This window comes from Cottoperca gobio, chromosome 6, assembly GCF_900634415.1.
Source record: "Cottoperca gobio chromosome 6, fCotGob3.1, whole genome shotgun sequence".
In the NCBI taxonomy this organism is placed as follows: Eukaryota; Metazoa; Chordata; class Actinopteri; order Perciformes; family Bovichtidae; genus Cottoperca; species Cottoperca gobio.
The window spans coordinates 9,888,031-9,903,598 of NC_041360.1; the positions used below are offsets into that span (position 1 = coordinate 9,888,031).

At 40.5% G+C, this 15,568-nt stretch overlaps 3 protein-coding genes across 6 annotated transcripts; 1 reads left to right on the forward strand and 2 right to left on the reverse strand.

Annotated features, from left to right (window-relative positions):
- Positions 1-125: 125 nt before the first annotated feature.
- rab19 (RAB19, member RAS oncogene family) lies at positions 126-3,749 on the forward strand. 2 transcript variants are annotated; one of them, XM_029433727.1, is made up of 5 exons: positions 126-291; positions 795-879; positions 1,560-1,681; positions 2,144-2,327; positions 3,210-3,749. In XM_029433727.1, exons 1-5 carry the CDS (start codon positions 280-282, stop codon positions 3,482-3,484), a joined length of 678 nt encoding a protein of 225 aa, XP_029289587.1. In that variant the 5' UTR covers positions 126-279; the 3' UTR covers positions 3,485-3,749. The 2 variants fall into 2 exon arrangements, with proteins under 2 accessions (XP_029289587.1, XP_029289586.1); XM_029433726.1 differs by having other exon boundaries at positions 148-291; positions 1,493-1,681; positions 3,210-3,746.
- A 195-nt stretch (positions 3,750-3,944) lies between these two features.
- On the reverse strand, positions 3,945-8,215 carry hdhd5 (haloacid dehalogenase like hydrolase domain containing 5). The gene is made up of 8 exons (XM_029433722.1): positions 7,907-8,215; positions 7,310-7,531; positions 7,108-7,220; positions 6,565-6,658; positions 6,446-6,479; positions 6,151-6,325; positions 5,787-5,975; positions 3,945-5,239 (listed from the first exon to the last, which is right to left on the reverse strand). The coding sequence occupies exons 1-8, from the start codon at positions 8,015-8,017 to the stop codon at positions 4,816-4,818; spliced, it is 1,362 nt and encodes a 453-aa protein (XP_029289582.1). The 5' UTR covers positions 8,018-8,215; the 3' UTR covers positions 3,945-4,815.
- Positions 8,216-8,967: 752 nt separating this feature from the next.
- On the reverse strand, positions 8,968-13,949 carry ccdc77 (coiled-coil domain containing 77). Of its 3 annotated transcripts, none has more exons than XM_029434669.1 (12): positions 13,864-13,949; positions 13,163-13,211; positions 12,635-12,821; positions 12,383-12,525; positions 11,692-11,788; positions 11,163-11,253; positions 10,849-10,940; positions 10,604-10,752; positions 10,142-10,403; positions 9,826-9,951; positions 9,569-9,721; positions 8,968-9,271 (listed from the first exon to the last, which is right to left on the reverse strand). In XM_029434669.1, exons 2-12 carry the CDS (start codon positions 13,195-13,197, stop codon positions 9,125-9,127), a joined length of 1,482 nt encoding a protein of 493 aa, XP_029290529.1. In that variant the 5' UTR covers positions 13,198-13,211; positions 13,864-13,949; the 3' UTR covers positions 8,968-9,124. The 3 variants fall into 3 exon arrangements, with proteins under 3 accessions (XP_029290529.1, XP_029290527.1, XP_029290528.1); XM_029434667.1 differs by lacking the exon at positions 13,864-13,949 and adding an exon at positions 13,503-13,764; XM_029434668.1 differs by lacking the exon at positions 13,864-13,949 and adding an exon at positions 13,503-13,759 and having other exon boundaries at positions 9,125-9,271; positions 10,849-10,937.
- Between the last annotated feature and the right edge of the window lie 1,619 nt (positions 13,950-15,568).

Here is a 15,568-nt window from a genome sequence, read left to right on the forward strand (position 1 = left end):
CTGTTGTCCATGTCTTATTTGTGCCATCACTGAATGGTCAACAAAAACCACATTTAATATGGCATCAACCACACAACAGAAAGAAGCTGGCTGCTGGTCACAGCCACAGATAGTCCCAGCTTGGTGAAGTGCCCCTCACACTCACACATTGTTCTGTGTCCAGCTGTGCCTTGTTCTTCTGTGGGCTGAGATGACGACAGAACAAGTGAGGGGGCGGAGAGAGGCTGATTCAGAGCAGTTTGCTCATTCTGTGTTAACATCTCACTGTGATATCAATGTATGCAGCCTGAGGTAAAATCATTTAAATGACCATTTATGTTACATGATCTTGTCTTTAACTACATAATTTCAACGTGTCTGTCGTGCCGTTTTGTTCCTGCTCATGCTACGCTTAACCTCTCTCTGTTGTTGAGTGCTGTGGAATGTGTTAGTTGACAGCAGTCAGCCAGAGAGCTAATAGTTTAGGACGTTTTTAAAGGTACAAAATCATTCTGGGGTCCAAGGGACAGCTGTTAAGACAAATGTCAAGTGTTTACATTCTGTCAGGAAAAGTTAAGTTTAAGCAGTTTGTTCAGTGGTGTTTGCACACAGAGCCTTGTAAGCTAAAGTCAGCCTCCAGCACTGTCTGTAACTTTTACTCTGAACTGTTCATGAGTCATAACCAGTTAGTTTTAAAACCAACTAGAGCTCAATATGTCTAAATCTATCTGACATCTACATATTTATATCTGAGCCAGAACCTTTGGTAACAAACAATGTTTCAGGGCACTAAGTTTTAATTCTGCCTCTTCCAGGTACAGAGCCTGAACACAAAACCCTTATCCCAAGATGCAGTGGTGCAGGTGGGCTGGCAGTTGGAGATCACACCTACCAAGACAGGTAGGAGGCGGGTCTATAATTGTTTCAGAATTAAAGTTTAGGGGGAGTGGCGTCGAGGGCAGTGAGAGTGACGGTCTAAAGGGCAGCAGTGTAGACTTGTGTGTAAGACTTTACGAATGTATCTGATGGTGTAGGGCAGATATTGAGACAAGCACAAGATGAAGAAACACAACTTTTGGATGCTGACTTTTACTTCCAGGAAAAAAAGAGTTTGAATCCTCGACTATGGGATAATGACGTTGATTTTGTTTTCTATGGTTGGAGTGGAGTTTGTGAATGATGTTTAACATGACCGAAGAAGCAAGTTGGAATAAAAACTGGGATTGTTCATCAGTTTTAGTGTTTTTATTTGTATTGTGTATCTCTGACTGGGACAACTTTACCTGCGGATCACACACATGCAGCTGGATCCACATGAACTGTTTTACTACAGCTGGTATAAACCTGATCTTCCTCTTTTTCTTTCAAGGATGTCACTGCTGTTTCTGTAAATAGTCTTATTGACACAACTTGAACCAGTCCTGTTGCATAGAGGCGCAGAGGTCTTGGATCGAGTGTTTCAGCCTCAGCTTTTGTTATTTTGTGTGTATATATTCCTCCCTTCACCATGCAGTCTGCAAGGCCGGAGATTGAGGATTCTTTCGACTTTCTTTTCAAAATCATCCTGGTTGGGGACTCAGATGTGGGGAAGACCTGTGTGGTCCAGAGCTTCAAGTCGGGCATATTCATCGAGAAGCAGCAAAACACCATTGGGGTGGACTTTACTGTTCGCACCCTGGACATCGATGGCAAGAAGGTGAAGGTAGGTGACATGCACTCTGCTCTTTTTTTACTCTCTTTTCATTCATTTAGAGGTTCAGTTTTTATCATTTCCACATACTTTAGGATATCATTTAATTTGATCATGGGTATATTTTAATATATTTAACATGGGTATACAGTATGAGATGTGTACTTGTACTTGTCTTAAAGTAAATACTCCCTTTGCTTGATCAGTATTTTTCTCCTTTAGAGAAAGAGGAGTGCCTTTTTAAATGACCTGTTAGCTTTCTGGGTGTGTTGATTTGTTAACTACAGTGATGTCTTTTTATGCTTCTTAGTTTGGGGTTGTATCCACACAAGCATTGTTCAAAAAAGACTGATAACGTTCAGAGTTCACAGCATGTCTGAATAACTTATGAAGTTTTGGATGTACATAAAACACACCACTTTGTGACCATGTAAGTGATATGGGGTTGATTAGTGTTTTGTGTTGTCATTGCAGATGCAGGTGTGGGACACAGCAGGACAGGAGCGTTTCCGCACCATAACTCAGAGCTACTACCGTAGTGCCCACGGAGCCATGGTGGCCTATGACATCACACGCCGCACCACATTTGATTCTGTTCCCCTCTGGATCAGGGAGGTGGAGCAGTTTGGAGCTGCCAGCGTGGTACTGATCCTCATTGGTAAGTAGAGTGAAAATAAGTTGGTTTTATGTTGGTCAGTTAAACCCCAAAATCATATTCCTAGACTAGAAGACTGAATATATCATTTATTAACCGAAAACTGGTTTCAGCTTTTACTGTATACAATTGTAAACTGAATATCTTTGGGTTTTGGTTTGTTGAGCTGAAACTATCAATAATTAAATGATATGTCAAATTTCCGAGCTGTGCCGCAAGATTACTGGTGCCTAATGGCCTTCAGCACCTGTATGAAGTTAGGGTCACTTCAAAGGCACAGACTATTGTTTTGGACCCTTAACATCCTTTACATGGTGAGTTCTAGATGCTTCCTTCAGGGCAGAGGTTTAGTCTCCCCAAAGGCAGCACTAACAGATACAGATGGTCCTTTGTTCCATCTGCTATTGGATTTTCAAACAAACTATAACTCCGGATATCATGTCATTGTGTCTTCTTTTTCCATAGTGACAGTGCAAGTGATATGGATCTTGTGCTGTGTTGTGTATGAACTGTTTTGATAATCAATTTCTTGTTTAAGTCATTTGACAAGCAAAAATGATTTGCCTTATATGATAGTAAACTAAATATGTTGGTGTTTGTACTGTCGGTGAAAACAAACAACATCAATACATCACACTGGGGTCTGGTGAATTGTGAAACTATTCTTCATCAAATCTATTAATTGAGAGTTTCAGATTAGGATAATAGAATAAAAATATTCATTTGTGCTTTTGGTGCTCTGCCCTTTTTATAGTTGACCTGTGATAGCAGCAAGTGGTCAGCAATTTGTTCCCTCATAACATTTAGCCCTAAATGACATGATAGCTTTAAAGATACCTGCTCCACTTTTGCTTTCAACACTTCCTGTTCTGTTCATCCTTGCAGGTAATAAGTCTGACCTTCAAGCTCAGAGGCAGGTGTTGTTCGAGGATGCGTGCACTTTGGCAGAAAACAACAGTGTGCTGGCTGCTCTGGAAACCTCAGCCAAGGAGGCCCAGAACGTAGAGGCAGCCTTCATCCTCATGGCCCGGGAGCTACTGGCACGCAACGGCATGACCATCATAGACGAAATTTCCCAAGACTCTCCTCAATTCATGTTGAGTAACAGCTCGCACCCGGTCCATGGCACGGAGTCCTCAGATAAAAAGTGTGGGTGCTGAGCGGACTGAAGCAGGGACGAATTGTTTAAAAGATAGTTAGAGAGTGTGTGTGTGTGTGTGTGTGTGTGAGACATATTTTGACTTATAAATATTTATAGTTTGTAGAATCAGTAACAAGTTTTAAATGGTGGTTGCTTATACAAATATTTAGTAATATTATTCAGAGGAACTGCTGCTGAATGTGATATTAAATCCAGCATTACAAACCACAACTTTGTACTAAGATTGTACCACAGTACACAAAATGTTTTCACTTGACATGCAACGTTTTGTGTCATTCATCCTTTTTAAATTGTACTTTCTGTGTGGCATTTTCTGTACATTACCAGAGTTCCACAGTTATAACTACAATTTAATTCACCTGCAAATCTACTAGCACCTACTGAGTTATACATGTCACTGACAAATATAACAAACCAGCAAAGTGTTAAACTTTCAGTGGTGCTTCAACTCAAGTACATTTATTCTCCAACAAACATATTTTATTCATATTAACCATTCATAATATTTTCATTACTTTAAACATTTGACAGATAAATAGTACTTTTTTTATTTCTCTGGAAACTAGTATAATTATAGAATTTCACAAAATAATACTAAAATAGAATTACAGTACTCAGTCATTTTACTACCGTAAAATCAAAACTGAATACTAAACTATATCCTGGCAACTTAAGCTCCTCAACATTAGTGGTGATGCATTCAACCGATCTTAAAAACAAATCAAGCTGTAATATGATAGCAGTATAAACACATAGCAAAACGGGTCTCAGCAAAAAGCAAGATGATCCAGTTAGGTAGACTATATGTTCTTATAGAGCTCTTTCTGGATCCAGTTTAAGGTGCAACTATGTTTGTACTATCATCCATGAACTTACAGATACTCTATAAAAGTCTGGATGTAGTAAAAATGCATGTAACTCAACACAAAAAAAAGAAGTTGATATTGATTGTGTCGTACAAAAGGCAGGAAAGGACACATGTTGCACTTGATAAATTAAACCCCTGACATGTAAGTAAGTACATGTAAGTAGGGCCATTAGAAACAGATGTGTGTGTGTGTGTTGTGCTTTTAAAAAACATACTGCCGCAGTCTGACACCCTACTAAATATGACCAATTTAAAATGGATGCATATTGTAGCTCTTTGCAGCTGATTCTATGGCACTTTATGAAAATCTCAGAACAAGCCACTGAAAGAGCTTCATCTACCCTGTGATAATCAGGGGCATAGATTTGTAAAAAATTAAATAAGAAAACTCTTAAAGCTTCTGCTACTACCAGTTAAGGGTTGTTGTTACTGGATGGCTGTTGATGATGAAGCCACTCATCCTACTCCAGAGGCCAGCCTTCCTGCTGAAACACCAGCTCCACCGCCTCCTTCACATCCTCCACCAAGAAGGACGGCTGCGTGAGGCTGGGGTCGAAGCGGAAGTCCCTGTGACCGTGGAAGATGCGCTGCTCCGTGACAGTGTGCGCTGGGTCCGAGGGCAGCTCCTGCTGGTCTCTGCTGTACACTCCTGTGCACACCAGTATGGAGCTGCAGCCCCCGGGGAGGTCCTCCTCCGACCCGTACACACCTGATGCTCCGCCTAGTTCTGCTGATGTCATTTTTGGGGCGTTGTCAACTGTTTCTGCCAAGGGACCTACGCCTCGTCCACCACTCTTAGCCTGCCTCTGGGCCTTAGTGCACTGAGAAGCCTGAAGGTAGTGGTTGTAGAGGTTGGCGCCGTATATGTCAGCCATGGGGTTATCACTATAAAAAGAGATGGAGTGACAACACATTAAAAGGAGCTCTTGCTGAAAATGTTGCCTTCGACAAAAAGGAAAAACAGCACGTGTGACTGGTGAATCTGAACTAACCCTTTAAAACACCAAAGTCACACAATGACACAAACAAACTAATCGATTTGAGGCAGCGGTAGACCAGACACTCGAGGTAACAAATGCAAGGTAAAATGTTTTTCTCAATGGAGTCTGGTGGTTTTGAAGAGAGCATAGATAACGGCTTCAGTCTCTCAGCAAGGTAAAGCAGTAAAAGAATATTCTAAATATAGCGTACACTTCAAACTGATTATGATTTTGTTTAGGTGGCTAAAATACATTTAGCTTCTGCCCCCATCCCCAGTATATTGCTTAGCTTCCATGTTGGTAATCCTGTCTGTTTCTCCAAACTTGCCGCTACTGTAGGTAATACACAGACTATGGATAAGTACCTCATACAACCCCACTTCAAACAATCCGACATATCCTTTTAAGTGATAAATGTAGGTCTAAAGTAAAGAGACGACTGAGTCACTCACCCTATAGCGTACAGCCTCTCCACAGGTGTGGGCCAGCCAAGTCTCTTAGCCTGCTCTCTAATCAGCAGCTCAGCGTAGTTATAAGTCACCACACTGGGTTTACCGATCAGAGCCTCATACTTCAGATCAAATCCTGTGACCTTCTTGTACAAGCTCTCTAAGCACACCAGGAACATACCGTGACCAAACCTATGAGACAGGGACATTTAGAATAATAACACTTCTTCAGAGTTTCAGAGTGTATTTTTGACACACACACACACACACACACACACACACACACACACACACACACACACACACACACACACACACACACACACACACACACACACACACACACACACACACACACACGCTGTACCTGGGATTCTTCGCCTCGGCCATCCACAGCAGGTCCATGTTACAGGCCAGGACTGGGATGTGAGGGTACTGCTTCGAACTCCAAACATTGTCTGGGTTCCCGTTTGTCATTAGCACGTCAATGATAAGCGTGAGGTTGGTCTCCCATCTGATTGGCTCACCAAATAAGATGACAGCTGTAGGAAAAAAACAGGTGATAAACAAATGACAGCCATACCTGTGTTCATTATAAAATGTTAATGAATGATTAAGCAGCACATTTATAGCTACAATGTTGACTGTATGTGCAAACATACCATCTATTGGCCGTAACCCTCTGGTGGGGGGAATCTGTAAGAAATTAAACACAATTGGTAAGATGTCTCACTCATCTGTAACTGAACACAAACTGGCTTCAATATTAATGCATTCTTACACGGTCTTTGGGCCTTCTGTCGTGATCTACAACATCTAGAAGAGGATATGCATCCCTGAGCATATCTATGGTAACAACATCCTGAAAGCCCAGGCTGAAGTGGGTTAAAGTCAAACACAGATGAGCGAGTGTTAAAGTAAAAACATCTCTAACAAAATAATCACATATACCCCCTGCTTGCAATGGAAATGTTTCATTATATAAAGTATTTCCTGAGGTATAACTTACTATATTTATGTATACACTAGTAATGCATTAACCACTGGGTTATTCTGAGGCTTGTTGAGAAAAGAGAGAATAAAATCCACATATTGACTTGAATTAATGACAAACCTCACATAAGAAAAAACAAGAGATCTATGAAAGGGCCTCACTGAGACAGTCAGGCAGCAAAGGGAACAAAGGGTACAAAGATTAAATACTGATAACAAAATGGAACATGAGCAAAAATACACTGAATAAACAGTACATGCACACAATTTTTACAGGTCAACATCCAGAGGGAGTGCAGAAACGCAAAGTCCCTGATTTAAGACAGGATACTTGTGAGCAACCTCCTCCACGGGACCCTGTCCTGACACCAGCACACGCATTTTGTGGAACTGGGTGAACATTCGCAAAGGACTGTGGGATAGCATCACCTGGTCTGGAGACACCTGAGAAAAAAAGATTGATGTCAGCTAGAAAAACTCAAGACAGAGGTCAATGTAAAGACACAAAAGATTTAAAGATGTGTTCAGTTTACCTCCACATCGAGTAGATCTGACAGATGCTCAGCTTTAGCCTGCCTCATGCAGTTCCCAGCATTGGTGACAAACACCACAGGCACCTTGTATTTCCCATTACGGTCCACCAGGTTCCTGAAGCACTGCTTGGCTGCAGGGATGGGCGTCCTACCCCGCACCAGCACCCCATCAATGTCAAAGAGGAGCCCGAAAGAGCCGGAGCCCCGAAGTGGGAGCTGGGCCTGAGAGTGGTGGCATGTGCAGTATTAAAAAAAGGGCTGTGATACTACAGGCTGAGCACGCGTCATAATCCCGTCACTTCAGACAGGCAACTGCGAGGGACTTTGTTCCCGGAGTATATCAATTACACACCACAGTTTTATTGGAGTAGATAACTCATTAATGAGTGAACAGAGTGAATAAGATAGTAACGACTCATGCAATCATGCGTGTGTGTGCTGTGGTTAGCGTCGACATGTTGTGTTACTTTGCCTTTAAACATTGAAATAAAAAATAAGTAGTTATTAATTAAAATACCAAAAGGTCCATGTAGTTTCCACGTCTTCATTCACTTCCTCACCAAATTTTTAAAAGTTTTCAAAAATGCATTCACTTACATTGCTATAATTTCGCGAGGTCGAGGGCGAGGTGTTTACTTGTTTTGCTGCTCCCTCACAGCCTGATTTCAGCAGCTGCCAACCGGTTTTCAAAGACCTTATTCTCTGCATTTCTCCAGGCACTTGTGTGTAAAAGCCGGCGAGTAAACAAACAATCAAAGACAGCAGAGCTGAGCTAGCTTTAACTGAGCTAACGGTAACTTTCTACTTAGGACTGAAGAAATTGTTCATGATATCTCAAACAGTGAGAGTACATACTGAACTCTGCGCTATGTCCTCATGCTGTCAGTGCAGCTGCCATCACTCAACCCAGAGCGACCTCTTATGACAATGAATGCGCATGCGCAGAGCCGTTTGTTCACCGGAAACAGGTTTGTTTATGATTGCAGTTTTTGTTGAAATGAAACTGAATCACTTCACAAGTGAAACTTAACCACCTGGTTGTCAACAGTAAAAATTACGTTTTCCAAATTACTAACACAATTTAGACTTTCTGCAAGATGTCATAATACAGTATATTTTGAGTGTAAAGTAGTATATTAGTACTAATAAATAATAAGTCATGTGAATTTGATTTTATTGTAAATGTTGTGATTTAATTTAAGACTTTAAAAAGGTTTTGTTTTTTGAAACATTTCCTGTTTATAACCTATAGTTTATATATTTCATAAGCTGTTTTTGATAACATTTTATAAAACAAGGTGAATTTGTTTATAAAAACAAATGTTACTACATTTGCTCACATACTTAATTTAATCTGCCTTTATTAATTTCATTGTTAAATGTAATCAGTTATTTACTCATTTTCTCCTTTATTGCCTTTGTCCTTTCTTTTTTTTAATATACATTTTAATGCACATATGTAGTTCATATCTTCTCACAGAATAACGACAGCTAAAAATAAATAAGAGAAACACCTTGATTTATGAAGAAAACTAATTCAGATTATATTTGACTGATGAAAGTGATACCAGTTTTTACAGATATCACAGGTACTTAGTAAGTACCATGATATAATGTCATTCTGTAAAAAACTGTTGGTGTTCATTAATTTAAAATCATTGAAGCAAAACATCTTTATTAGTCAAAAGTACAAGATATAAATAACATTCATTCTAAGTTTAAGTGACAAACACACTGGCACAAATATACATGACTGGGATAAACCTCACATAGATTGTCCCCTACAGGCAGACAGTAGACACAACAGTCCTGTCCTCAGCTAAATCTCAGCTCGTTTTCCAGTCCATAGATCTTAGCCTTCAGCGCCATCAGCTCACCCTGAACCTTCTTTGTCCTGCCGTTGGTCTGACGTACCTCATGCAGAATAGCTAAGTCCTGGTTGGGCCCAATATTCAGAGTGACCTGCGACAGTGGATACACATACATCAGGTTAAACAGTTTTTATATCTAAACTGTGATATCAGCAGTATGAAAGGCTGGAGGACACAATTGTAAAATGATTTCTCAATTAGTTTTCTTTAAATAAGGTAATCATTTATGATCTGTCGACATATTTTCTGTGTATATGATATTTAAAAAAAGATCTCAAACACTTGTCGTCGTGTTAAAAACACAAAATAATTTTCTCATGATCTAAACAAAAATTAAATGGGAAAAAAATCCAAGACACTACACTATTAGAAACAAAAGTATTTTTACCTTGAGGAGTTGTTTTTCGACATCTTTGAATTTCTGTCGGAGGTGCTTCAGGTCCGTCTTGAAGCCCTCCACCTCCATGGCCCTCCTCTTCTCCAGCGCCTCATAACGCTGAGTCATCAGCTGAAGACGCTTGGCTATTTTGTCTGAACGCTCCTGCACACAAAGATTTGGGGGGATGAACATCAGTAATAAGAAACTTAGAGATCGCCATAAAATATGAACAATAAATCAGAGATGTGGATGTCCAACCATGGTACCTTAAATATTTCCCTGCCCACATCCCCTTCCTCTCTGATTTGGGACAGTTCTGTCTCCATTGTAATACACTGCTCTCTGTACATCTCAGCTAGACGGTGGGCTTGCTTCAGATCCTCCTGCATTGCCTGATGACATAGATTAATTAAAATAAGGTAAATAAAATAAAAACTCCCAAAACAAAAGGAGCTTTTATATTCAATATTAAGGGAAAGGGTTAGTATTTATACTAGTTTTCAAAAGGAATAAGTTGGCAGGAAAGATTTATTTAAATGTTTTGCTCTACTTTTAGAAAATAAAAATAAAAACATATTATACTTTTAGCTCCTCCTTTAATGTTTGCTGTAACTCTGGCTGAGTCCGGGGGAAGAGCAGGGCTGTGCTGCTGCTGGGCTGCCACGTTCGGGCCAGCTCTGCACTGGCAGACCCAGTCTTCCTAAGGCGGTTGTGGCTGGAGTCCAGCTCCCTCAGCAGCCGGTCCTTCTCCGCCCTCCAGCTCTTCTCATGAGCCCGTGCGTCAAACTTTAGCTGTAAGAAATCTCTGGTGCTCTCATACAACAGGTTTTGAGTTTGTTGGAGCCTGGGGCATCAAATGTGAGAGAAAGTGTAAATTATACATTGAGATGAGGCTGAAGAATAAATTTATTATCATTCAAAGTGATGAATAAACCAAGTCAGGATCCACCTTTCACAACATGAAAAAAAGGTGTTGAAAGAGCTTCATTTCTAAAATACACTCAGCTGTACAGTAGGGGTGAACCAATAAAAACGCAGACCCACTTGTCAGTCAGAGCTGTGATTCGCTCCTGATCTTTCTGCCGTTGTGCCTGTGCCTCCTCTGATTTAATCTGCCGATCCTCCAGCAGAGACTCTACCTGCTCTTTAGCCAGACGGGTTTGTTCCTCCATCTGAGCCTGCAGAGCCTCCACCTGGCAGGACGAGCCACCAAAGTAATAGATTAGTATGCTCATTACCAAAACCGTGGAGACATGAGAAGGGAAAAAAGTTTCAGTCCCTTGTAATACCTGTAGTAACAACGTCTGGTTATCGTTCTTGTATTGTTCCAAGCTCTCTCCATTTACCCCGTCTGTTGATTTTGTTCTCCTGCTACTCTCTGCTTAAACAGACATAAATCACAATGGCACAGTCTGTATAGATCAATTATTATTTCTGTGTTTGACTTACACTAAACATTACCTGATCAGATACTTTTTTATTCATAACAGCTTCGTTGAGATCAAAACAGGCAACACACATTCACATCTTTCTTAAATCATTAGGCAACATTTTAATAATATTAAATGTAGAAAAGGCATTTGCAAAATAATTGTTTTCAAACCTTTCCTGGTCACAGCATGTCTTAATTTTGTTGGCCTGAGATTGAGATTTTCCTCCAAGCTGGACTCGGCATTCCTCTGTGTGACAGTAACCTGAAATAAAGTCATCACATACAGCGGTCTTCAAAACATTGACAGTATTTGTTTAAATTTGTATTAAAACTGACATATGTGACTGAGTCGTTCAAATATACATGCATGTTTGTGGAGACATCTTGAGCCGCTGTAGAGCAATAACTAAGTCATATTGTCAAGTAAGCAGCACGCCAGAAAACCCCAATTTCTATGTATGCTCATAGCATAAGTTATTGTTAGAAATAACAAGCAATGAGCAATCCCTCGTCAGTTCGCTTGTATGTGGAACAAATATCAGTAATGTCAAAATTATGTTTCCAGAATGTAGGAAATTACATTGTAATTATTTGATGGTTAGTCAAACTTTTTCACTGCAGATATTTTAAGAAACTTAAGTCAAACAAATAGTTTAAGACGTTTGCTATGAGAAAGGTCTACGATGAAGTAAACATGTACCTTGTGAGGAGGTTCACGGTGAAAATATGTGATCTCTCCTGCATCAGGACCCACCAGGGCAAGAAGGTGCTGGATTTTCTTCCTGTCTTCTAACTCTCTGTACAACAGTGAATGAGGTTAGATAGTTTTATAGAGAGAAGTGCTGGAGAAAGTATAATGGTGATACAATGCTGAAGAGAGATATTAAGGAGCCATGTATGCCCACAATGTTTTATTTTTTTCTGACTGATTGAATCAAGGACAGTCTACATGCATACACAGGGTCTGTTCGAAGACAGAGGGGTGAAGACTTGCAGCAAAGGGCTGCAGTCAGATTCGAACCACTACGTTAGGACTCAGCCTTAGTACTTTTGAGAAATGCCCGTATGTATACTAGATTAGTAAGAATTTCTTAGTATGAGATGTGATCTTACTGGACATATCCTACTCAACCATCCCAAAATGCTATGCAGCTCTTCAGACTGTCTAGTGGTGGACTGCGAGGCACATGGTTGAAATAATTAACCATTGAATAAAATAATTACGAATGATGGCGAGTGACATTAAGGTAAAATTAAGAGGAAAAACGTGAGAGCTCATGTCAAAAACATATTTAACACTAATATAATTAATCATTTCCATTTGCCTTAAAATAATACTGGAAAATATTGAATTGAGTGGAAGAGGTAAACATCATCAACCGCCCACCCACCTGATCTTTAGTCGGTCATTTTCTGCATAAAGTCGAAGAGACTGTTCTCTTTCTTGGTAAAGGTAGACCTGCATGTCACTCAGAGCGTTTTGCAGCTCTGCAATCTCTCCCTCACGCTGTCGTACCTCCCACTGTATTTTATGCTGAGAGGACAGAGAGATGATTAGTTAAAACAGGTGAATATACTCCGGTATACCTGAAAAGCAACATCACATACAAAGCAATGACATAAGGCTCCTAGCTGTGGCTCACCTGGTCCTCCGTGATGCCTCTGTACTTCTCCAGCATCTGCAGCAGCTCCTCGTGTTCTCCGTCAAACTGTGCGATCTTCTCTCTGTAGAACTCTAGAAGCTCCCTTGAGGGACGCAGGTACGCCAGACGCTCATGGATGGGGGGAAGAGGGGAGTCAGGTTCTTGACCAGGGGTACGAATGTTGGCTCTGTAGTTAAAAAAAGAAAACACTATAAGGCCTGCAAAACATGATAACATGTAAAATTTATCCTGTGCATGTACGGAACATGTCTGCACACAATTTGAGAAACATCAACAAATGAAATTCAATGATTACCCAGAGATTTAAACCCACTAAATCCATGTGGGATAAGACTTAGGGATGTAACAGTGGGGGACCAGACAAAATACGTCTAAGCATCATTCAGGGAGATTACAGTTAAAAGCATTACATTTTCATCACAATGGACCCTATTAGTGTTACACCAACATTTCTCTTGCACAGAGACCACAAACATGCATGTCCTCCTGTTGACTATATGTTCTTACCTGTGTGGTGTTGCATCTTTCGTTGGTGACCCCATCCCTGCAAATAACACTGAAAACGAAATTGAAAAAAATAGTGTCTTTCATCAAAACTGTACAAATGGTTTGTTGTTGCATGCCTAACAATCACACACTTTCTGCAGCTGCTAATTCCGTAAAAAGAGAGCACTCAGACAAAGCTCTGCAAAGTAAGAGACAAACATTAAAACAGAGACGTCAGCTTGGGGAGCCCTGTGAGAACACATTATTAGCTGAAGAATACTGAAATATGTAAAGCAGATGTTCTACCCAAGACTGTTGCCATATTTTAATGTCCACATGATCATGGTGTAGCGTTACACACTCTGTATACAGGGACGTGTCCACCGTGTATCAGTTGCCATTGGTTGCCTGGGGGAGCGGGACGTTTGAAAGCAAAGTCTACCATTATTTTAGAAGTAAAGTTATACACATGTTAACGATTTGAACACATATTCAGCTAAACAAAATAACCCAGTTGGTCAGACTGAAGTTTTAACCGTTAATTAATGAGAAAAACAAAATAAGCTATTAATTCCCGTTACAAAGCTACAAAGTAAAGTCTGTCCTTCGTGATGGTGAAACTAAAATACAGTAAGCCCCTGACAGCATAACACCATAGCAATAGTAAATTCGTCTCTGGCATTTTGGGCTAACATACTAATACATTTTACATGTTACATTACCACAGTCTTTCTAAAGATACTTCGGTCAACGGTGTTGTTGGTTCGTTGCTCTTAGGCTTTTGAAACCCGGAAGTGTACGCCTCTTTGTCTTCTTCGTGGTAAACTGGAGCGAAGTTGTTTTGCCCTCCAGCGGCAGGCCAGGCTGCCGTGTGAGCGGCAGGCCAGGCTGCCGTGTGAGCGGCAGGCCAGGCTGCCGTGTGAGCGGCAGGCCAGGCTGCCGTGTGAGCGGCAGGCCAGGCTGCCGTGTGAGCGGCAGGCCAGGCTGCCGTGTGAGCGGCAGGCCAGGCTGCCGTGTGAGCGGCAGGCCAGGCTCCCGTGTGAGCGGCAGGCCAGGCTGCCGTGTGAGCGGCAGGCCAGGCTGCCGTGTGAGCGGGAGTCATGAAACCGGTAATAAGACAATAACCAAGTACTTCGTAATGTCCGTTATGTGGCAGTTAGGGTAAGTAGAGTTGTTTGCATCTAAAGTAAGAGTCAACCATAATTAATAAGGTTATTGGAGCTTTTGAGGCCATTAGGTCGAGTGATTTTTATCATCGTTTCAAAATGTGTATCTGTATTATTATTGTATCTGCCAGCTTTAATTTCCCAAAGATGGTGTATTGATTTCTTGTTTTATTTGACCAACTGTCCAAAACGAAAAAAAAATCTGTTTATAATCACGTATGACTTTAATCAGCAAATGTTTGATTTTTTGCTTGAAAGATTTGATCAAGAACATTTTCAGCAGATTGATCAATAATGAAAACAGTTATAATTAGTTCCATCAGACCTAAACTCAGATTACTGCTTTTGCACAGAACAAGGACTGTGGATTTTGTCCCCCGTCCCTTTACACAGGAATGTCGTCACCAAGGGATTATTACACAGCCAGTATGAACAGATTACAACAACCAATGAGGCAAGAACTGGACCTAGAGATGCTGTTTGAGCTTCAGCCATTAGGCCTCTTTGGTCAAACTACAAATCGTTAACCGTTAACGTAGCAGAGTCAATTCAGACGCTGTACATGACGGTGCTGCATCTCCTGTATCGTTTCAGGCCCGAGTGTCACTCCATGGTAAGTACTTTGTTTTGACAGGTAACATTTAGGGATGCGCAATAGGGATTTTTGTTCAGCCGATACCAGTAATGACCTACTTCTCGTGGTCGATACCAATAAAATTACCTATAATTTCACTTCTTTTGTATTTTCAAAAGAAGTTCATAACCTGTAGTTTATGCACACACTGTGAGGATAAGAAAGGCTAAGATTCAGTAAGCAAAGATTAATTATGTAATATTCCAAAGCTCTGACCAAATCTAACTGACATCACTATTGTTACCACAACCAGAACAAAGAACAGTTCTGACTCTTCAAACATTCATTGCACTAGCACTTTGAGTTTTGTTTACGCAAATGAAAAGTGCGCTTATAAATTAAATGTATTATTATTATTATTATCAAAAAACTTGTATTGCAAATTGCGATCGTGTTGTCTTCCTCTGAAACTGTGAAAAACATCCACTTCTTCGGCATCTTCTTCTCTGTGAATATTGGCAGATCACAAATTAACTTTAAAGTTGCATACTTTATGTTTTTTCATACTTTACTTTAAGACTTTATGTGTGGATGTTGCGCTTGTTCAGTCAATGAAAGCAATTTGGATATGATTATCAGCCGATAATTTATCAGCTATAATTTCAATCCTTGAATATTACATAACAT

What these genes read in the sequence shown, in the direction of transcription:
- rab19 (XM_029433726.1), top strand. Translation starts at nt 829, where the DNA reads ATGCAGTGGTGCAGGTGGGCTGGCAGTTGGAGATCACACCTACCAAGA. An exon ending in GATCACACCTACCAAGACAG is followed by an intron (nt 880 to 1,492) that starts GTAGGAGGCGGG and finishes TTCACCATGCAG; the next exon opens with TCTGCAAGGCCGGAGATTGA. An exon ending in CGTGGTACTGATCCTCATTG is followed by an intron (nt 2,328 to 3,209) that starts GTAAGTAGAGTG and finishes TCATCCTTGCAG; the next exon opens with GTAATAAGTCTGACCTTCAA.
- hdhd5 (XM_029433722.1), bottom strand. Translation starts at nt 8,017, where the DNA reads ATGCAGAGAATAAGGTCTTTGAAAACCGGTTGGCAGCTGCTGAAATCA. An exon ending in CCTCGCGAAATTATAGCAAT is followed by an intron (nt 7,532 to 7,906) that starts GTAAGTGAATGC and finishes CACCACTCTCAG; the next exon opens with GCCCAGCTCCCACTTCGGGG. An exon ending in AGGGTTACGGCCAATAGATG is followed by an intron (nt 6,326 to 6,445) that starts GTATGTTTGCAC and finishes TTTTTCCTACAG; the next exon opens with CTGTCATCTTATTTGGTGAG.
- ccdc77 (XM_029434667.1), bottom strand. Translation starts at nt 13,542, where the DNA reads ATGGCAACTGATACACGGTGGACACGTCCCTGTATACAGA. An exon ending in AATGACCGACTAAAGATCAG is followed by an intron (nt 11,789 to 12,382) that starts GTGGGTGGGCGG and finishes ACTGTTGTACAG; the next exon opens with AGAGTTAGAAGACAGGAAGA. An exon ending in CATTAAAGGAGGAGCTAAAA is followed by an intron (nt 9,952 to 10,141) that starts GTATAATATGTT and finishes CTATGTCATCAG; the next exon opens with GCAATGCAGGAGGATCTGAA.